The sequence below is a fragment of the Calliphora vicina genome, chromosome 5 (genome assembly GCF_958450345.1).
Source record: "Calliphora vicina chromosome 5, idCalVici1.1, whole genome shotgun sequence".
Classification (NCBI taxonomy): Eukaryota; Metazoa; Arthropoda; class Insecta; order Diptera; family Calliphoridae; genus Calliphora; species Calliphora vicina.
In genome coordinates, this window is record NC_088784.1 from 35,979,387 (window position 1) to 35,998,631 (window position 19,245).

General features: G+C 31.6%; 1 protein-coding gene across 2 annotated transcripts in view; it reads left to right on the top strand.

The window, feature by feature from the left end:
- lbk (lambik) overlaps nt 1-19,245 on the top strand; it is a 79,775-nt gene that overhangs the window by 55,291 nt on the left and 5,239 nt on the right. For both annotated transcript variants that reach the window (XM_065514338.1, XM_065514340.1), the window contains exons 4-6: nt 15,657-17,280; nt 18,364-18,435; nt 18,502-18,711. In XM_065514338.1, coding sequence (XP_065370410.1) covers nt 16,109-17,280; nt 18,364-18,435; nt 18,502-18,711 — 1,454 coding nt within the window. In that variant the 5' untranslated portion in view covers nt 15,657-16,108. The remainder of the gene's footprint in view (nt 1-15,656; nt 17,281-18,363; nt 18,436-18,501; nt 18,712-19,245) is intronic.

Below are 19,245 nucleotides of genomic sequence, written 5' to 3' on the forward strand. Positions count from 1 at the left end.
TCACTAATTGAAAAATTGTTTGTAACTAAATTGAAAAGATTTTCAATGAGTTTTATTTGAAGCTCATGAAATTTATTAAATCTTTTATGTTTGTCTATGACGGTTGTGCCATAAATTAATATCTGCAAGAGAAATATAATATTATACTATTATATATTACAAAATCAAGTTGAACACAAAAGCCCGCCAAGTAAAGATGGAGATGCTAGCAATTAAGACTCAATAACGACATAGGATTGAAGCTCAACTTGGACAAGGAACGATCGATGTTCAACTAAGACACTGTAAGGATCTACGATTAAAATTCAATTAAGACTAAAAACGATGATCGACTTAAACTCAATAAGGATCTACGATTGAAGCTGAACTAAGACTAGGAACGATTCTCAAATAAGACTTTATAAAGATCTAAGATTGAAGCTCAATTAAGACAAGAATCAATATTCATCTAAGTCAATATAAAGTTATACAATTAAAGCTCGATTAAGACTAGGAACGATGCTCGACTTAAACTGTATAAGTATCTACGATTGAAGCTCATCTAAAGCTGGGTTTCCGCATACACCGTAATCGGCGCCGATAACGAAAACTAAAACTGAAAAACGTTTGTGTTCGTCACCGTCTCCTTTCTGAATTGTTTTCGTTTCAGTTGGGTGCGTTGCGGAATAAAACAGAAACGAAATTATTTTTTTAGTTGTCATTTGGAAATTAAATATAATTTCATTATTTTTGACAAAATCTATTATTTTTTCCTCTTCCAATAAAGAAAATTAATTTTTTTTATTCATTTTGATTTTCTATGAATTTGAAATAAAAAAATAATTAAAATAATTTCGTTCCTACAGCACCGAAAACAACCTACTTGAAGTTGTTTTCGTTCCGGCCCCAAATGACAGGTGCCGTTTAGTTCCCAATTTTCGTTGAAGATTTCTGAAACGAACTTTTTTTCGGTGCAAATGTATGGAATTTCTTTTTCGGTGCCGATTACGGTGTATGCGGAAACGTAGCTTAAGACTAGGAAAACGGCTCAAATAAGACTCTGTAAACTGTAGGTCAACGGAAGCTTAATTTATTATACTGACTTTCTGTAATTGAATATCATGGGGGTGAATATATCGATGAAAATCTTCAAACTACTACGATAATCTTCGCAAATATCACACACTAAGTAGTGTTTAATTCGTGTTTTTATTAATTTTGCTGAGCCTACAAATGGTCTGCCTCTGCGCTCCTTAGTATCATAAATAAGATATCCATTTGTGGTTCCAAATGTGCTTCTATACGTCAGATGTGTTTCAGAAATTAGGAAATACTCGTGTTCGTTTATATGTTGCCGAATGCGTTCGCGTTCCAGAGTACAGATTGCAATATAATTCCAGCTTGTACAGGATTTTCAGCTGTCTTTAGGACATTTCTATATGAGCCTTTGCTTGTGATTGGCTGCGGGATTTGATGATAATTAATTTCTATAACATTTTATAACGTTGTTGTACAATAAATGAATAAAAGTATTTAATGCATTTAATTGCTAAATTTATTTTGAAATAATGCTTTAAATTTGATTTTAATATTTTCCAAAATAATCGCAAATATGATTTATTTATTTTTATTAAAAAAATTTAAAAATGTTTCCATTTCTAGACATTGTCTTTCATTGTTAATTCGCATAAATATTTCTTTTTTGACATTTCTGTTCTCAATGTCAAGGTAATCGTTGTTTAAATTTCAATATCTCGGTTTTTATTTATTTATTTGTTGTTTTCTTAATGCGCTTTAAATGTGAGTTTTCAAAGTTAGCAAAGTGAGTGGTGGTGAGTGAGTACAAGTACGTGTACTTGTACAATTTCTATAAACAAAGATAACAACAAGTGTGTTTTTTATTGTGTATTGTTTAAATTTGTATTATTTATTATTGTTGTTTTTTTAAACAATTAAAAACAGATAATTTAATTAACAAACAATTAACAAATTTCTGACTCGAGATGATGTCTGTCTGCTAGTGTGTTTTGTTGTTTCTGTTTGTTTTAATTTTTGCACGATCTCTGTGGTACACCATTGCCAAACAAAAAGCTTTATCAATTTGAAGTGACTGTAAATGCTATCTTTATTCTAAGGTTCATTAGAACTTGAAGTGTTAGAAAGAGAGAGAGAGGGATAGGAGAAAGATGACAAGTCACTAACGAAAACATTTGCACAAACTAAAATTATAATTTGGCAATCTGAAAGGTGATGCTTTGATCACCTTAGCACGATCAGTATTATAAATATACCGAATTTTAACTTTATAGGTCTTCTAAAGCTTAAACATAAATTATGCAATACAGGTCAAACTAATCAATATTTATATATCATTCCGAAATATTATTTCCTGAATAAAAATGGTTTCTGCATAACTTAAGGTCGAATGATAGTCGATTGACGAAACACAATTTCGATGGAGGGCGTGTTAAGGGCAGCCTTTTCCGCTGTTGTAAAAGCAAGGATACATTTTGTTCCAACAAAAGTAAACTGTACAATTAATAATTAATTTTTAGAGATGCTCTCTTCTGATAGTCGATTGACGAAACACAATTTCGATGGAGGGAGTGTTAAGGGCAGCCTTTTCCGCTGTTGTAAAAGCAAGGATACATTTTGTTCCAACAAAAGTAAACTGTACAATTAATAATTAATTTTTAGAGATGCTCTCCTCTCCTGTATCAGTGTCCATACGAAAGTCTTAGTGCAGTAACATGATAAGTCACACAAATTAGAAAACTTATTTTTAAAATATTTATTCCCTAGACTTTGAATGCAAAACCATTTTTTATAAAATTTTTAAAGGTTTTTAAAACATTTTAATGAATTTTTCAATATTTCGATTTTGTGACAGGTCAAACTAATCAATATTTATAAATTATTTTGAAATATTATTTCCTGAAAAAATGGTTTCTACATAATTTCGATTGACAGCTTTTTCCGCTGTTGTAAAAGCAAGGATACATTTTGTTCAACAAAAGTGAACTGTACAATTAATAATTAATTTTTAGAGAAGCTCTCCTCTGCTGTATCAGTGTACATATGAAGGGCTTAGTGCAGTAACATGATAAGTCACACAGATTAGAAAACTTATTTTTTAAATATTTGTTGCCTAGTCTTCAAAATACAAAACCATTCTTTATAAAATTAATAATTTTTTAAAGTTTTTTAAAACATTTTAATGAATTTTTCAATATTTTTATTTTGTGACTTATTAAGTATTTGCGTTAACACTTTCATATATATATTTCCAAACATCAACACTCGTTTTCCGTTATTGTTTTAAATATAATAAATAATTTTCATTATTTCGATTTTTTTCTACTTTCCCACAATAAATTTTCCTCATATTTTGGCCACCAAAGCAGAAAATATCTAACAATATTTTAAAAATCTAATACAATAATTATGGCTCGATAAAAAAATGATGTGGTTTTATGATCATTGTTATTTCTTTGAAATGACAAATATGGTTTTGATAATTTTAAACAAGTTTTCTTGGTTAAGCCTATATTTAGGAAATTTAACTGAAATCAACAATTTTGGTCTTCTTAAGAAATAAAATAAATGATTACCAGATTTATATTTCAACTAAAAAGGCAATATGAGAGAAAAAAATATATAATATTTGAAAAAAAACCAACAACTAACTAAAATAGAAAAATAGAAAAAAAAAATAAAATTAAACATTATAAAAAGTCACACAAACTCAACATTCAGTCAGACACATTGCAAATAGTTTTTCCTAAATGTCTCGTCTAAATTTGGTAACAAACAGCAAGTACATTCACACATGGACGTATGTACGTACGTTTACACGTAACCATACCCCTTACACTAACTACTTCGCTATTTATTGGCAGTGCACGTAATGACGTCTACTTTATTTTTCATCTGTCTATGGCAACAGCAACAGCAGCAGTCTCTGTTACCAGCGTGTGATTGCTGTTTCGCATACACCGAGTTGAAAAGTCCATTTTAGTTGTTTCTGCTTATTTCCTTTTCTGCTGAGGCAGTTTGTCTGGCCTAACAAAAAAAAAAAAAAACTGAAAAAATCTAAAACTAAATGCCAACGTTTATAGAAAATTTCTACGATTAAATTGTATTTGTGGCCAATTTAGAGAAAATATATTTATTTTCATTTACACCACCCTCCCAGCTGTTTGCTTTCATCATCATATGCCTTGATATGTATGTCTGGATGAAACGGTTTCTTTTTTATGGCAATAGTTCACATTGCATTGCTCATTCTATTAGTACGTTGTACAGTGGATACAATATTTTGGACCGAATTATTGCATTAAGTAAGATTTTAAAGAAAAATTATACAAATATTAATCGACTGGATGTGTTTATATATTTCAGGCAATAATATAATATTTATAAAAACCATTCAGATTTTAAAATAGAAATAAAGGATTTCCGTATAATTTTCTAGAGGAAATTTGTTTAGGCTTTAGCTTTTGGAGGCTAAACTGATTTGTTTTAACTTTTTGACGATGCAAATTTAATTTTCTCTGCGTACATCTGAACAAATCCGGAAAATAAATAACTAAGGCCGGGTAACTTATCAACATTTTAAACATAGGTAAGGCTTAACATTTAAGCAAATAACGGCAAGTTTTGTTTTTATAAAAACTTAATGGGGACTGCTTAGCAAGTGGTCAAATTCATTGTATGTGAGCAAAGTGTTGAATGCAGTTATATACAGTGTAATTAGGTCGAATTATTAAGTTTATTTAAATAGTTAAAAAACAAACATAAATTTAAATTAAATATGGAAAACAAAAGTAAGTGCTTAATAGTTTAAGAAAAAAATTTTGTAAAAAAAATTGTTTTTGGCGCAAAAACTTATACTGAAAGATGAATTTTGGATAAGCTTTTAAAAAGGTGGCCGGGTTTAAACAATCAGAAACGTGTTAAATGAAGAATTTTGAGTTTAATTTGTCAATTTCATGTTGCGATTTTTTGCGTTTTTTGAGAAATATCATTTTTCGTGGCAGCCTTGGTTGGATGAGCAAAAAAAAGAGGGGAAGCATGCTGCTGTTTACAATTTTATTATTGGTAATGTTGAATGCGGCAATGTTTTGAATGAGGAATCGGATTATGTGAAGGAAAAAGTGCGAATTTCTTGTTAGATGGGAGAGTTCCCGCCCTATTGTCTCCGCCATTTTGAATCTGAAAAATTTTACCTCAGATTTGAAATCAGCAATCTTGAATACCCTTGTATACCGATTTTCATGTAAATCAGAAGACATTTTAAAATTTACGCCGCCATATTGTATCCGCCATTTTGAATCTGAAAAATTTTACCTCAGATTTTAAATCAACAATCTTGAATACCCTCATATACCGATTTTCGTGCAAATCAGAAGACATTTTAAAAATTACGCCGCCATTTTGAATCTGAAAAATTTTACATCAGATTCGAAATCAGCAATCTTGAATAGCCCCATATATCGATTTTCATGCAAATCAGCAGACATTTTAAAATTTACGCCGCCTATTGGATCCGCCATTTTGAATTTCAAAAATTTTACATCAGATTCGAAATAAGCAATCTTTAATAGCCCCGTTTTTGATGTAAATCAGAAGACTTTTTAAAATTTACGCCGCCATATTGGATCCATTTTGAATTTAAAAAATTTTACATCAGATTCGAAATCAGTAATCTTGAATACCCCCATATTCCGATTTTCATGTAACTCAGAAGACTTTTTAAAATTTACGCCTCCATATTGGAACCGCCATTTTGAATTTCAAAAATTTTACATCAGATTCGAAATCAGCAACCTTGAAAACCCCTGTATGCCGATTTTCATCCTTGTTCAGTGATTCCTTATAGTTTTGGCCACAAAAATTGGTGAAATTGCCTATAGTGCATCGTTGTACTCATTAGCCAACACAATTCTATCGAATATCACCATATATCAAGTTCAAAATCAGAATAAGATTTTCAAAATAGACCCAAAGAAAATGGTGAAATCTACACAGAGAAAACAGATTCGTAATGGCAACCGAATTTGTTGCCAATCGAATGATTCTGCGTTGGTGACCGAATTTTACAGTTGTGGATACAAAATTTTAGAACTTGTAACAAAAACATGGTTGCTTCAACCGAAATTTTTCTTTATCAAATTGTTTTCAGTTGTTATAACCGAAAAATTCTATGTATGCAACCGAATCATTCGATTGGCAACAAATTCGGTTGCCATTACGAATCTGTTTTCTCTGTGCATGATACAATTTATAATCTAAATAATTCGAATAACTCTGTATTTTTATTGAACATTTCATTCGTATAGGTGCTGAGCTTGGTTTTGTAGTAACGCCTACTAGGCGTTACCAATTTTCCTAGACCTTGTCGATTCTGTATTGCTAGATTAGATGCATATAATCGATTTTTAATGCCAAATTGTTGCTTCTAGGCAATTCAAGTCAGTGTATGTTCTGGATTGCTTCACACCCTCTCAGAATTAGCAACCACATTCTCGTCCGTGCTGAGACCAAATCTCACAAATTTCTTACTGTACACGCCAGACTTAATTTCATCCAAACTTAAAAAGGCTCGCATTTTTTTTATCGGCCAAAATATATTTTCTTTGGACAGAACTGAGATCTCAGCCATTAAAATTGGGTTACATTTTCTGAGATACTACAGCATATATGGTGGGAATATCCGAATATATACCGACATTAAACGTGTTATTAAATCTCTATCGGATATCTTTAACGAATTCCGGATGTCTCTTAGTGAGTTGTGGAGACATTTTAACCTGCAGTTATTCTGTGAACGTTGCGAACGAACTGGCTCAAATCGGGTTTCGTCTTCGATATAAGGAAATCGACTGTTTGGTTGGAGTTTTTATGCTGAGCGAAAACTATAGGGGTGTGCTCAGATTAAATGACCTACTATGGCTATGTACTCGACACCAAGGCTTCCATAGCCCATTTATCACTGCCAAAGTTTGACGGTGGGGCTTTTACGGGATCGGCTACTGTAGCTGTGTGGACAGGACACTGTTTGTTTGGTGTGCATGTAGATTATTGAATTTTGTCTTTAATGTTTACTGTATAAGTTGTCATGATAACTAGGATCAGTGAAACGTATTTGCCTTGTTTTCTGTGTATTAGAGCTGAAACATGGGCAGTCCGTTCCTGTAAGACATAATGGATCTATCGGGAGTGAATTCGTTCATCAATTTTGTTTGGCATTGGACCGTTTACGAACATCCAAAGGTCCTGATTGGGAGACCGAAACTTGCTCCTTTTCAGGATGAGCAGTTATCCTGAAAAGGAGCAGTCTCATGACTGCATTTATAAGAGTTTGAACGGAAAAAATATGTCAGTTTATAAACAGTATTTGATCCCAAAACGATACATCCTGTAGGTTGCAATGTCACTTTTTCTGTAAAGTGGTTGTGTTTTGAAATTCGTTGGTCGGTATTATATAAATTAGTCACAACATCTACATAGTTTACCTTCTCAATTTAAAAATGACCATCTAAAATATCTGTTTGTTGCTTTATACTGGAATACCAACAGGATCTTGACCATCTTCGTGCTATAGATGCAGAAAAATAGCAGCATTGTAAACTCAGTAAAATCAACATTAAAAAGTCTAACCTTAAATGCAAAATTTTGAACTTCAGACCCGTCTAAATCTCAGATGAAAACATGTTAAACTGAAAATCCACTAAAACCTGTTCCATAACATACTAAGCTGCTAAAATTTAATAAAAATCTTTATAATGAATATATTGAGGTAAAAATTCAGAAATATCTTAATAAATTCAAGACGAAGGTTTCTTACTGTCAATATCTATGCTGTCAGGCCTTAACAATGAAATAAAATGACAGATCTGCAGACAGTCCAATCTGTCCATATGTAAGTTGAAGGTTCGACTCATACCTAGCTAGTGTATAAATATTCACCCCTATCGGCAATAACAAGTGAATTTTTGTTACCATGAAATATCCGTTTCCCTCGAAGGGAAAATTGGTATCGTGATATTCCCATGAACGTTTCATTCACAATAGTTAATTTTGTTCGTAACAGCTGCTTATTGTTTACAAAATTCCATCTAAAAATTTCACAACATGGGGAATTTTTTTCGCGTGAACAAAGTTGATGAACGAAAAAAGGAAAATATTTCATGTGAAATATTGATACGCGATAGGGGTGATTATGCACAAACTTTAAAATGTTCGTTATTTCTGAAATAAATTTTTGATAATTTCAAAAAAAACTATTCAAAATTCTAAATTCAATAGAAAACTATAGTTTCAATATATTGTTGCATTATCTTATGATATCCACTGTATCGAACAGAAAAAAAAAACAACAAATTGTGTTGCAGCCAACGTTTATATTTTGTTCTCACACACAATTGCCGTTAAAGTAACATGTTGCTGCTGTGTTCGATGCCTTGTGTTTGTGGCATTTTTAATTACTCTCCTTTTTGTGTTGTTGCTGTTGCCGTTGACTATGTATTTGTTGTATTTGACTGGCAAAAAGCAAAAAGTCCATTGATCTGAATTAGGTCTCATTTCTATTTTGTTGATATTTTATTTTAAAATTGTTCAATGTGTGTGTATTTTTGTTGCTGTTGTTCTTTTTTGTTTTTAATTTCAGCCAAATTAAAATTATATATATTTTGTTCTGTTTGTTCTATACGGTTGTTTATTTAATTGAATTTAATTTGCCTGAGCTCATTATAGAATTTATGCATACAGTGTTTCATTATTTTCACATTCTCGAATATAAAATTCACATACGAATTTCAATTCAATTCATTCACATTCACTTTTCCTTTATAACAACAGCAACAACAATAACTACATACGAGTACATCCATACATACATACATCCATTCAAATGATCTGTGATAATAATGATCATGATGATGGTAATGATGTTCATTATTATTATTATTTTTATTATTATTGTCGTAATGATTGGGTGGAGATGAGATCAGATTTTGAAAGAATTTGTTGGCTTTCTATGGGATTTCTTTGACATTCATTCATTTCTATTATTATTGTAATTGATTAATTTAGCGAGGCATTTGATTGAGAAATTTAGAAATTGTGATTGAGTAAAATTGTCAACGTTTTCTATACACTTACAAACAAAGTATTATTTTAACACATGCATATTCGTTGTATTATCAACTTTGTGTATTAGAAAATTATAAATCGTAAAAAAACTAAATCAATCATTCTATTTTGATCATTATTTTGTGGCATTACTTTTGACGTTTGAGAAAATATTTAGGTTTCAGTGTAAAACTACTATTTACAACATGTAATGCTTCATATTTCCTAAAATATATTCAAACATTCTTATGAGTTTCTAATTCATTTCTAAAGTTGGATGCGCCTTTTGTATTTCATGCTTTTTTAGCTATGTATGTATATCTCTTACAGACATATTACTGTTTTTGTGTATGTTTTTGGTTATAAAGGCATCCAGATAGCTGGTACACTTGGATCCGTCTGGTGCCTTTACGATACCAGAACAGGATTCCATATCGGTCCTCTAAACATGTCCTTTGCATGTTTGTACCAAATCAAACCGATGCACTAATCCACCATTTATTTATTTCAGTATCCCAATTATAATATATATTATATACGTCGTTGCAAAGGTCTTTGAAATATCTATCATTAGATATCCATATTGTTTATATTAGTTGGATATTGACTTAGTAATCCAAAAATAGGTCAAAAATCGAGGTTGTCCTGGTTTTTTCCTCATATCTCAGCCATTTGTGGACCGATTTTGCTGATTTTAAATAGGAAACTTCTCGAAAGCATGTCTGACAGAAGTATTGAAGACAGACGGACAGACAGACTGACGGACATGGCTTAATCGACTCCGCTATCTATAAGGATCCAGAATATATATACTCGTTGTCCCGGCAAACGTTGTTCTGCCATAGCTCACACAAAGTTTGAAGACTCCCACTATAATAATACCCCAGATATGCAAAAATAAATTTTTACTTTGTATGGGAGGTGCCATGCCCATTGTTCCTATATAGGTCAATTGTGAATATAAACCATCCAGGGACCATTAAGGAGGAGTTCAGTTACTAACACACGTACATAAGAATTATATATATAAAGATAGTATCGGAAAATTATATTGTGGAAATTACAAACGGAATGACAAACTTATATATACCCTTCTCACGAAGGTGAAGGGTATAAAAATATGATAATTTTTTATCCAAAAACCTGTGTTTCATTCAAAAAGGTACGAGCATTTGTGGTTTATTTGTTTAATAATTCAGTATCTCGGGAACTATTGGAGAATTTCACATGTGATTATGCAAATGACTGGAATGTTAACAGTTATATAACAGTAATTCCAAGTCATTACCAATGTTTTCTGGCTATCCTGTAGTACCTCAGACAGTGAACTGCTCTATTTATCACCGATGTTTCAGCCTCGGTTGCGCTGCACTGATCCGACTGCTTGAAAAATACTCTCTTCCGATAACGTTAAACGGAAAAGACACCAACCAACTCAGCCGTAGCCTTGAATCCATCTGTATAGATCTGAATGTGAGCGATACAGAAACCGTCTGTCAAGGAAGGGTGTAGTTGTGCTCCTCCATGATTGAGTTTAACCGCTGAATTCAGAGCCAACTGTTTGGCCATGAGGTCAGCCAGAATACAATGAATGAAGCTGTCCGTCATCATCAGTGCAGTTGACATGTCTGTTATATAACAATGGCTGCCTTTGCTTTCCTCGATTGGGTGTTTAGGTTCCATGACAAGATATGACATCGTGGAACGTAAAATGTTTTAAAATTTGGTTTTCAATAACTTATGTTTTTGAAGGGTACATATCTGTTATTTATTCTCATTTAGTTATTGAACATTAAAATAACGTTTTTTTTGCGGGAAGCTTTTCTTTAATTTTATGCGGGAAGCTTTTCTTTACTTCTTCAATTTGAAAAAAGTTCCGCTGAAGCACACCGATTGCTCACCAAAGTTTATGGTGAAGGTGTTCCATCGGTTTCAACGTACGAGAGATGGTTTGTTCGGTTCAGAAGTAGTGATTTTGACACGGAAGACAAAGATCGCAAGGATTAGCTAAATCATTGGGAGCTACTCAAGCAGCAATTGCAAATGGTTTGCGAGCACCGGGATTCATCCAAAAGCAGGGAAATTGGGTACCATACAAATTGAAGCCGAGAGGCCTTGAAAAGCGATTTTGAATGTCCGAAATGATGTTTAAACTCTAGACATGAAACTGTAATATTCCATCATGACAACACTTGGACACATGTTGCAATACCTGTTAAAATCTATTTAAAAAGAAATGGTTGGTAAGTTTGGCCTTACCCTTCTTATAGTCCAGACCTTGACCCGTTCGACTACTATTTGTTTCGATCTCGAAAGGCTTTGTAAATAGTAATGAAAATAACTCCACAGAATTTCTCATAGTTGCAAAAATTTACGGGAAATTCCCTGAAAATGTCTGTCATTCTGAATTGAAAAAGTTCGTTTTCGGAAATATTGTCAGTTAAATATTGGAAATTTTTTTTAAAATATGGTAACAATAAATTCCTTTAAAATACTGCCAAATAAAGATAATAATTTTTGTTGATCATTATTATAATTTATGCTTCATATAACATTTGTTGCTGTTTTTTTTGTGCTCTTGTTGTTGTTATTTTTGTGGCTGCTTTTAAGTATTTCTTTGAACAATTAGCACTGATCTCCAAATGATATTTTCATTAGAAATGCGTTGTTTAAAATTTTGAAATAAAAAATGTTTCTCCTCTGCACATTTATTTGGGTTTATTTTGTATGTACGATGATGCGTTGAAATATTGTCAAAAATAAGTAAATATTAGCTTTTATTTAGTAACGTATAAATAATAAACTGAAACAATTTTTCCTTTATTCTGTTTTTGTTGGTTTTTTTAATGTTGTATTTATATTTTTTTATGACTTTTTTTGTATTTTAAACTAAACTCTACTTGTGCTGGTTTATGCTTTACGGTTTGCAGTTGTGTTTATTTATTTGTTCTTATTTTTTATTATTATTTTTTTTAGCATTTAAGGCATTATCTTTATACCAAAAACATCCGGTCAATGTTTTTTTTTCTTTTTTTTTCAAATTCAATTTTTATTTCTATTTTTTTTTGAATGAATGAAATGTATAAAACGCATTTTCACATGTGTTTTGCAAATGACTTGAAACTAAAAATCGGTCCAACAAAACAAAGTCAACAATTTTATTTTCTAAATGAATAAAACAAACTTTTTTTCAGTCTGTCTGTCATAGTTAGTTGGTGACAGGGAGCGGGAAGAGATTGTTGGTCGGGAGCATCTTTCATTAAGTAAAAATTGTTACATTCAATTGAATTTATACGATGTCGACAGCAAATAGTTAGAGTATAGGTGCCAAAAATGTATATATAATGTTTATTTATACAAAAATTAAAGTGGCGTACAATGTTTTTAAAAAATTTACTAAATAGTTCTGTGAAATTTGTACTTAAAAGGGTATTATTACTTAGTACAATAACAAATTTGACATTTAAGTAAAAATATCACTTAACTTTTTAAGAAGTTTTATTTTTATCGATTTGAAAAAGTGTTGCGCATTTCGATCAGTTGCAAGAATAATTTTCAAATCAACGCACAGTGTAAGATTTTGACGTTATTGGGGGATTTAATCCACCAAATCTTCGATAAAATTAATTCTTAATTCCATTTTCGAAATTAAAATGAATTGTATCTCTTAAACATTCCGTTAATGAATACATTCATAGGCTTATTTCATTTGTACTTCAAATGTATTGTATTGATTAAATTTTTCGTCAATTCAATTATTTTTTTCAATTCATTTTGTAAATGATTGATAGCAAAACAGAAACATAACTGAATATAGGAAATATATTTTAATTCATTTTGAATTAGATTTGAATTAATAAAAATTGAATCAAGGTTGTATGAATTCTGTTTTGCATTAATTCCATTATGAACCAATTCAACGATGAATGAATTCTATTTTAATAAAATCCTTTGAATGAAGCTAAAGTATTAGATGATAGGAATGGATTTATGGAATGAATTCTTTGACATTTTTTAATTCCGAATTAAGATTTTAGTGAATTAAGCTCAACTTGAATGAATTAATTCGAAACTCTGATATACAGTCAGTGACAATACAATGGAAACATTTTTGGATGGAACTGTTGAACTGCTGCAATAAAGAAGATCAAAACAAAATTGTTGGAAACTATTCTATTTGTTCGCAAAATACGTTTTTTAAATGTTCTAGTTAGTCAAGAGTGAACATTTAAAAAGCGAAATAATAAACTATTTTAGTGGTAAATTGAAGCAAAAACTATCTGTGATAAAAATTTAACTGATAAATCAGCAATTTAAAAAATTATAAAAGAAAATTCGTGAGACTGGTACTGTGTAACTGAACTGAAAATTACTTTTCGTAAAAATACAAGAATTAACAAGTAAGAGAGCTATATTCAGCTGTGCCGAATCTTATATACCCTTCAGCAAATTATAATTCAAAATAAAAATTTTTAATATTTTTAGGTAAAGAAAATTTTTTTTCCAATGTTGTTTTTTTAATTTTTTGGAACATTTTTTTTCGAATTTTGTTTTAAATTTTAATATTTTATTTTATTTTTTTTTTAAATTTTTATTATTTTAAAAAATTATTTTTTTAATTTTAAAATTTGTTTTTAATATTTAGCGAAAAAAAAACTTTTGGTGAAAAAAAAATTCGGGTTAAAAAATATTTCCGATTTTGACCAATTGTAGGTCCAACTTACTATGGTTTTATATACGTCGTTGCAAAGGTCTTTGAAATGTCTATCATTAGATGTCCATATTGTCTATATTAATGACTTAGTAATCCAGATATATGTAGGTCAAAAATCGAGGTTGTCCTAGTTTTTTTCTCGCTTTTAAATAGCAACTGAGATTTGATGTATGAATCGTGTATGTAAGTTATTTTGGGGCTTCGGAAAGTTGATTTTAAAAAAAACTGACAGACAGACGGACATGGCTTAATCGACTCCGAAATTACAAACGGAATGACTTACCTTCACGAAGGTGAAGGGTATAAAAATTACTACCCTGGATGTTATCATCTAAAATTAGTTCTCGAATTGTTAGCCGCAGGGCAAATGAGGCTGGAAAAGAACTACGGATGTATTCAAATTCAATTTAAAAGGCAGTGATGGGAGAACATTTGTAAGGCGACCGAAGGGGAAAGAGACTGAACCCCAAGTACACAAATAAGACAATCAAGATTAGCGGTGGCAATATTATGGTGTGGGGCTGTTTTTCAGGGCTTGGTATAGGTCCAATTGATAACTATTACTAGAATCGGATACAGATCCGTTATAAACGATACAATGTATCCATACGAGATACCAGCACGACCTAATGAGTTACGTGTCTTGAAGTGGCTTCCCCAATCGCCAAATCTCAAACCCATAGAAAATGTATGGGAAAATAGAAAATCACGAAGGAAGCTTATCAGATATGATTATAAGGATTATTCGAAATATTTAAAGGAGACGATTGAATTGGTTCAATGCATCGTCACTGTGAAGCAGTATTACTATCGACTATCCAACAAAATACTGAAAATTTTGTTTAATGAAATCATAGTTTCCATTGTTTAATCAATACCGTAATACACTATTATACAAATTTAAAATTCTGAAAAGGGCACCTCGTGTTTTATATAATTTTGCTTTATTATCTGAACAGAAATCTGTCCAAAATTTAAAAATCGTGCGGTCAGTTTTCGAGATATTCTCACTTTACCGAGGACTATTCTCAGTGTGGTGGATAAATCTAAATCCACAGGTTCAGTAAATAATGAACCAACCTAGATCTGCCGAAATAATCGACGCTGTTCATGAGATTGTGCAGGATAATCCGAGATATCTCACACATACTTTGTTTTATATAAATTTAAAGATAGGAAGCGCTTAATGAATTTAGAAGAAAACAAAACATACATAAATAATTCCTCTATTGTTAGTTGACAGATGTCTAAAGCAAGAAGCTGGTAAACTTCAATCTAACTCAATCAAAGTGAAACAGAAATAATATTAATGAAAGCTTTGTCAATGTGTCCTCTATTATATTTATCTGAACTGGTGATGAAGTTAGTGATAACAGAAGAGTGCAGGTGACTAAACCCGAAAATGCATTTCATTCTGCCCTGCCATTTCTGTACTCTTTGAAATTATGAAAATTTAATAAAGATTTTCTTTCTAAGGAAAATATCTAATGAACTCAAACCTGAATAATATTAATTTCAATAATATATAGGTAGATAGATTTGAAGGGGGTGTATACTATAAGAAGTACACTTCCACTCGGATACCCATCCAATATTAAGTACTAGAAGTTTCTTTAATACGAAATGTCAATGAAATGTCATCTGTGTAACATTGACACTTAAAAAACACCTCATGATGTGACATTTATCGAAATTATTTTTTTTATTCAGTTTCTTCTAGACTTCAAAATCAATTTAAATTTCCATACTAGACATTATTTCAATGACACTTTTAATTCAAATCATTTATTTTTAATTTACTCTTTTTTTATTCTTGCTATATTTTCAGATACAAACTCATAGAGATATATTAATCGAAATGTATTCAAATGAAATTAATGAATTTCAATACCAACAAAACCCAAACACATCTGTCAACAATTAAAATTTATGGAAGAAGAAAAAAATGAAAAAAAGTAATCAACACCCAGTGACGACAATATATTTTCAATGTTACCAGCAACATCAACAGCAACAACATTATCACAAGGCGTCGTTTTTTTTTGTGTCAACCAACCACGCCTCTTCAATTATGGAACGATAAAATCAAATAATCATGATATCAGAAAATGATTAAATAAATTACTTATTTTTTTCTAACTACTATTTTTAATAGTAAATAAATTTGTTATAACAAAAAACACACAGAAAATTAATTAATCATTAAAGTAAAAAAATAATTTATAAAATAAAATACAATACAATTTAAAAAAAGAAAGATAGAAGAAAAATCACAACAAAATGAAGCAAAATATTAAATTGTCAACACAACGTATAAGACCAGAACGTTGTAATGATGATGCAGATGATGTTGCACTACAAGTGCAACCAACATATTACAAACAACGTCAACAGCAGCTACTGCAATCGTATAAACATTGTAAGCGGCGGCGAAAATCTACAACACAACAGCATCACAGCATTTCATTAACAACATCATCATCTTCATCACCAGCATCAAGCGAAAATACCACAAGAACCTGCGATTTAAAAATGCCTACAACCACACAAATAACACCAGCTAAATGCAAATGGTGGAGTATATTAAATACCAGAAGTAGAAATTCTTGCGATTTTGCAAGTGTTAGGAAAATCCTTAAGAAATTTCTATTATTGACCACGATACTCTTGATCACATCGACATGTTTAACAACTTCAAAAATATGTCAACCCATTGAGGCGGCCGCACTAGCAGCAGCTGCATTTCCAGCTACATCGGCCACATCTATACAAGGCTTTCAAATACCACCCTTGACCGCTTTACTAAAAGCAGCAGCACAAGATTCACAAATAACCAATAACAATAGTCCGTCCTCTACGATACTGCCATCATCGGGATCATCATCATCACTATCGACCTCAACATCGCCTTTGGCTTCAGCCACCACCTTCGCACAGCAACAACAAAGACAACTGCAGCAACAACAATTGTTTGCTCTACTCAAATTGAACAGTATGCCACAAGCGACCCAGGAAACAAAGAAATCCTCATCATCCTCTTTGGCTTTGCGTACGAAAAATCTAAAGGATAAACAACGCTATCATCATCAACGACGACCACCGCATCGCCATCTCAAGGAAGACAACGGCGACTATGATGACGACGATGAGGATGAGGATGAGGATGAAGACGATAATATTAATTTTCCCATTCCACGCAATACTCTATTGGAGACAACGGGTTTTGTGGCCGACGATGGTCAGCAATATGAAAAGGCTGAAAAAGCTTTAGCAGCTGCTGGTATTATTGGTGGTTCTGGCTCTAATACACAACAGCAATCATTAGGTTCTTCGTCCACGACAAACAACAATTTAAATTGTCCCAAAGAGTGCAAGTGTCTGAATGATTATTTCGATTGTGGCAAAAAACATTTGGATCGAGTACCCGCACTGCCCAACTATGTGCAAATAATGTAAGTGTTACATTTTTATATTTTTCGGATATTCAGGGTGGGCAAATTTTAGGTTATTGATACCAATATAAAGTTGAAAAATGGGAATTAATAATAGCTCCTCTGCAGATGTCCGCTATTTTCATAAAATGTTGAACCCTATTTTCCAAACACGCTCTTAACTCGTCAATGTAGCGACGAATTTCACGTAAACCCAGTCTATCAAATGAGAAAATAGTCGAGCGGCGTTAAATCACAAGAACTATGCGGCCACTTGACATCACCAAATCGAGAAATTATTCGACCAAGAAATTCATCATGTAAGAATTGAATTGCTTTACCGGGGCGGCGACTTGTGGAGCCGTCTTGCTAAAAGAAAAAATTACTGATTTGTACATTAGTTTGTTTATATAGCCGTATAATTGAAAATGGGCATCATCACTAAGTTGATTTTGCTGAAAAATGCATTGGTTTCGTTCAGTTTTTCAAAAAGCCAATTCACAAACGCTTCATGCATCCAAAGCGTTACATGGATAAATTTTCCAATAATTTGTGCTAAATAAATGTCAAAGGATGCTCAAATCTTGACATTTCGTCATTTCGCAGCCAATTTACTTTCTAACCTAAAATTAGAAGGATTTATAACAGTGTATTTTTATGTCCTGTAGGACGGGTTTGAACTTTTTAATGAAATTATTTTTGTCATGAGCGACATCCCCTTCATTTTGTTGTTATCCATATTATTAAGGCCTCTTCGAAGCATAAGCATGTTAGATATTAGAATAATATCGATTTCTTATTAAAGCTGATTGAAATAATCCATGTTTGGATCAAAACATCCCTAGAAAAACATGTGTATTGCAATCAATATCTTTACATAAGTATTACTGCAAACATAAATGATTTGTCTAGCATTTAGCAAAGAAAAACTAATAAATGGCAAAATGTAAAGACAACGCTCCAGAAATTCAGTAAAATAAAACTTTTCAACCATTAAAGACAACACTCCTTTGTTATTTAAATTTAACAAAAGAGGGTGAGATATCTTAATTATGATGAAAAATAATCCTGACATTTAATTCTTACCCTTACTTTTTTTTGCAGAGATTTCATTGGCAATAAATTAAATGATTCAACGGTTTTGCAAATAAAAAATTTGCCGGAACTAAATAAGTTGTAAGTATTTTGTACTGTAAATATAAACAATTATTTCATTAATATTTTTAAACAATAATCCTTTAGGGTTTTAAAGCGCAACCAATTGGAGACGGTACCAAAATTTGTGGGTCTTAGCTCTTTGAAACAATTAAGTTTGGCTCACAATCGTATACAGAAAATATCTGCTGAAGCTTTGGCAGCTTTGCCAAAACTTAAGGCTTTAGATTTATCTAAAAACTATTTGCATACAGTTGAATCCAGTTATTTTCCCGCAACGAATCGTTTGGCTCATTTGTAAGTCTCTATATTATTAGCAAATTCATTTATTAAGAGCAAAAATTAAATATTTGTTTTTATACCCTTCAGCTTCGTGAGAAGGGTATATATAAGTTTGTCATTCCGTTTGTAATTTCTACATTTTTCATTTCCGACCCTATAAAGTATATATATTCTGGATCCTTATAGATAGCGGAGTCGATTAAGCCATGTCCGTCTGTCTGTCTGTCTGTCTGTCTGTCCGTCTGTCTGTCTGTCTGTCTGTTGAAATCAATTTTCTGAAGGCCCCAGATATCTCCGGGATCCAAATCTTCAACAATTCTGTCAGACATACTTTCGAGAATTTTGCTATTTAAAATCAGCAAAATCCGTCCATAAATAACGGAGATATGAGCAAAAATCCGAGACAACCTCTGAAAATTTCATCAAAAAACACAATGTATTGCATGCTTTGACAAAAAAACAACAAAACGTATGCTTGGATGTGCAAGCATTGTGTATTTTGTTTTTTTTTGTGTTTTGTTTCTTTTGGCGTTGTTGTTGTTTTTTATA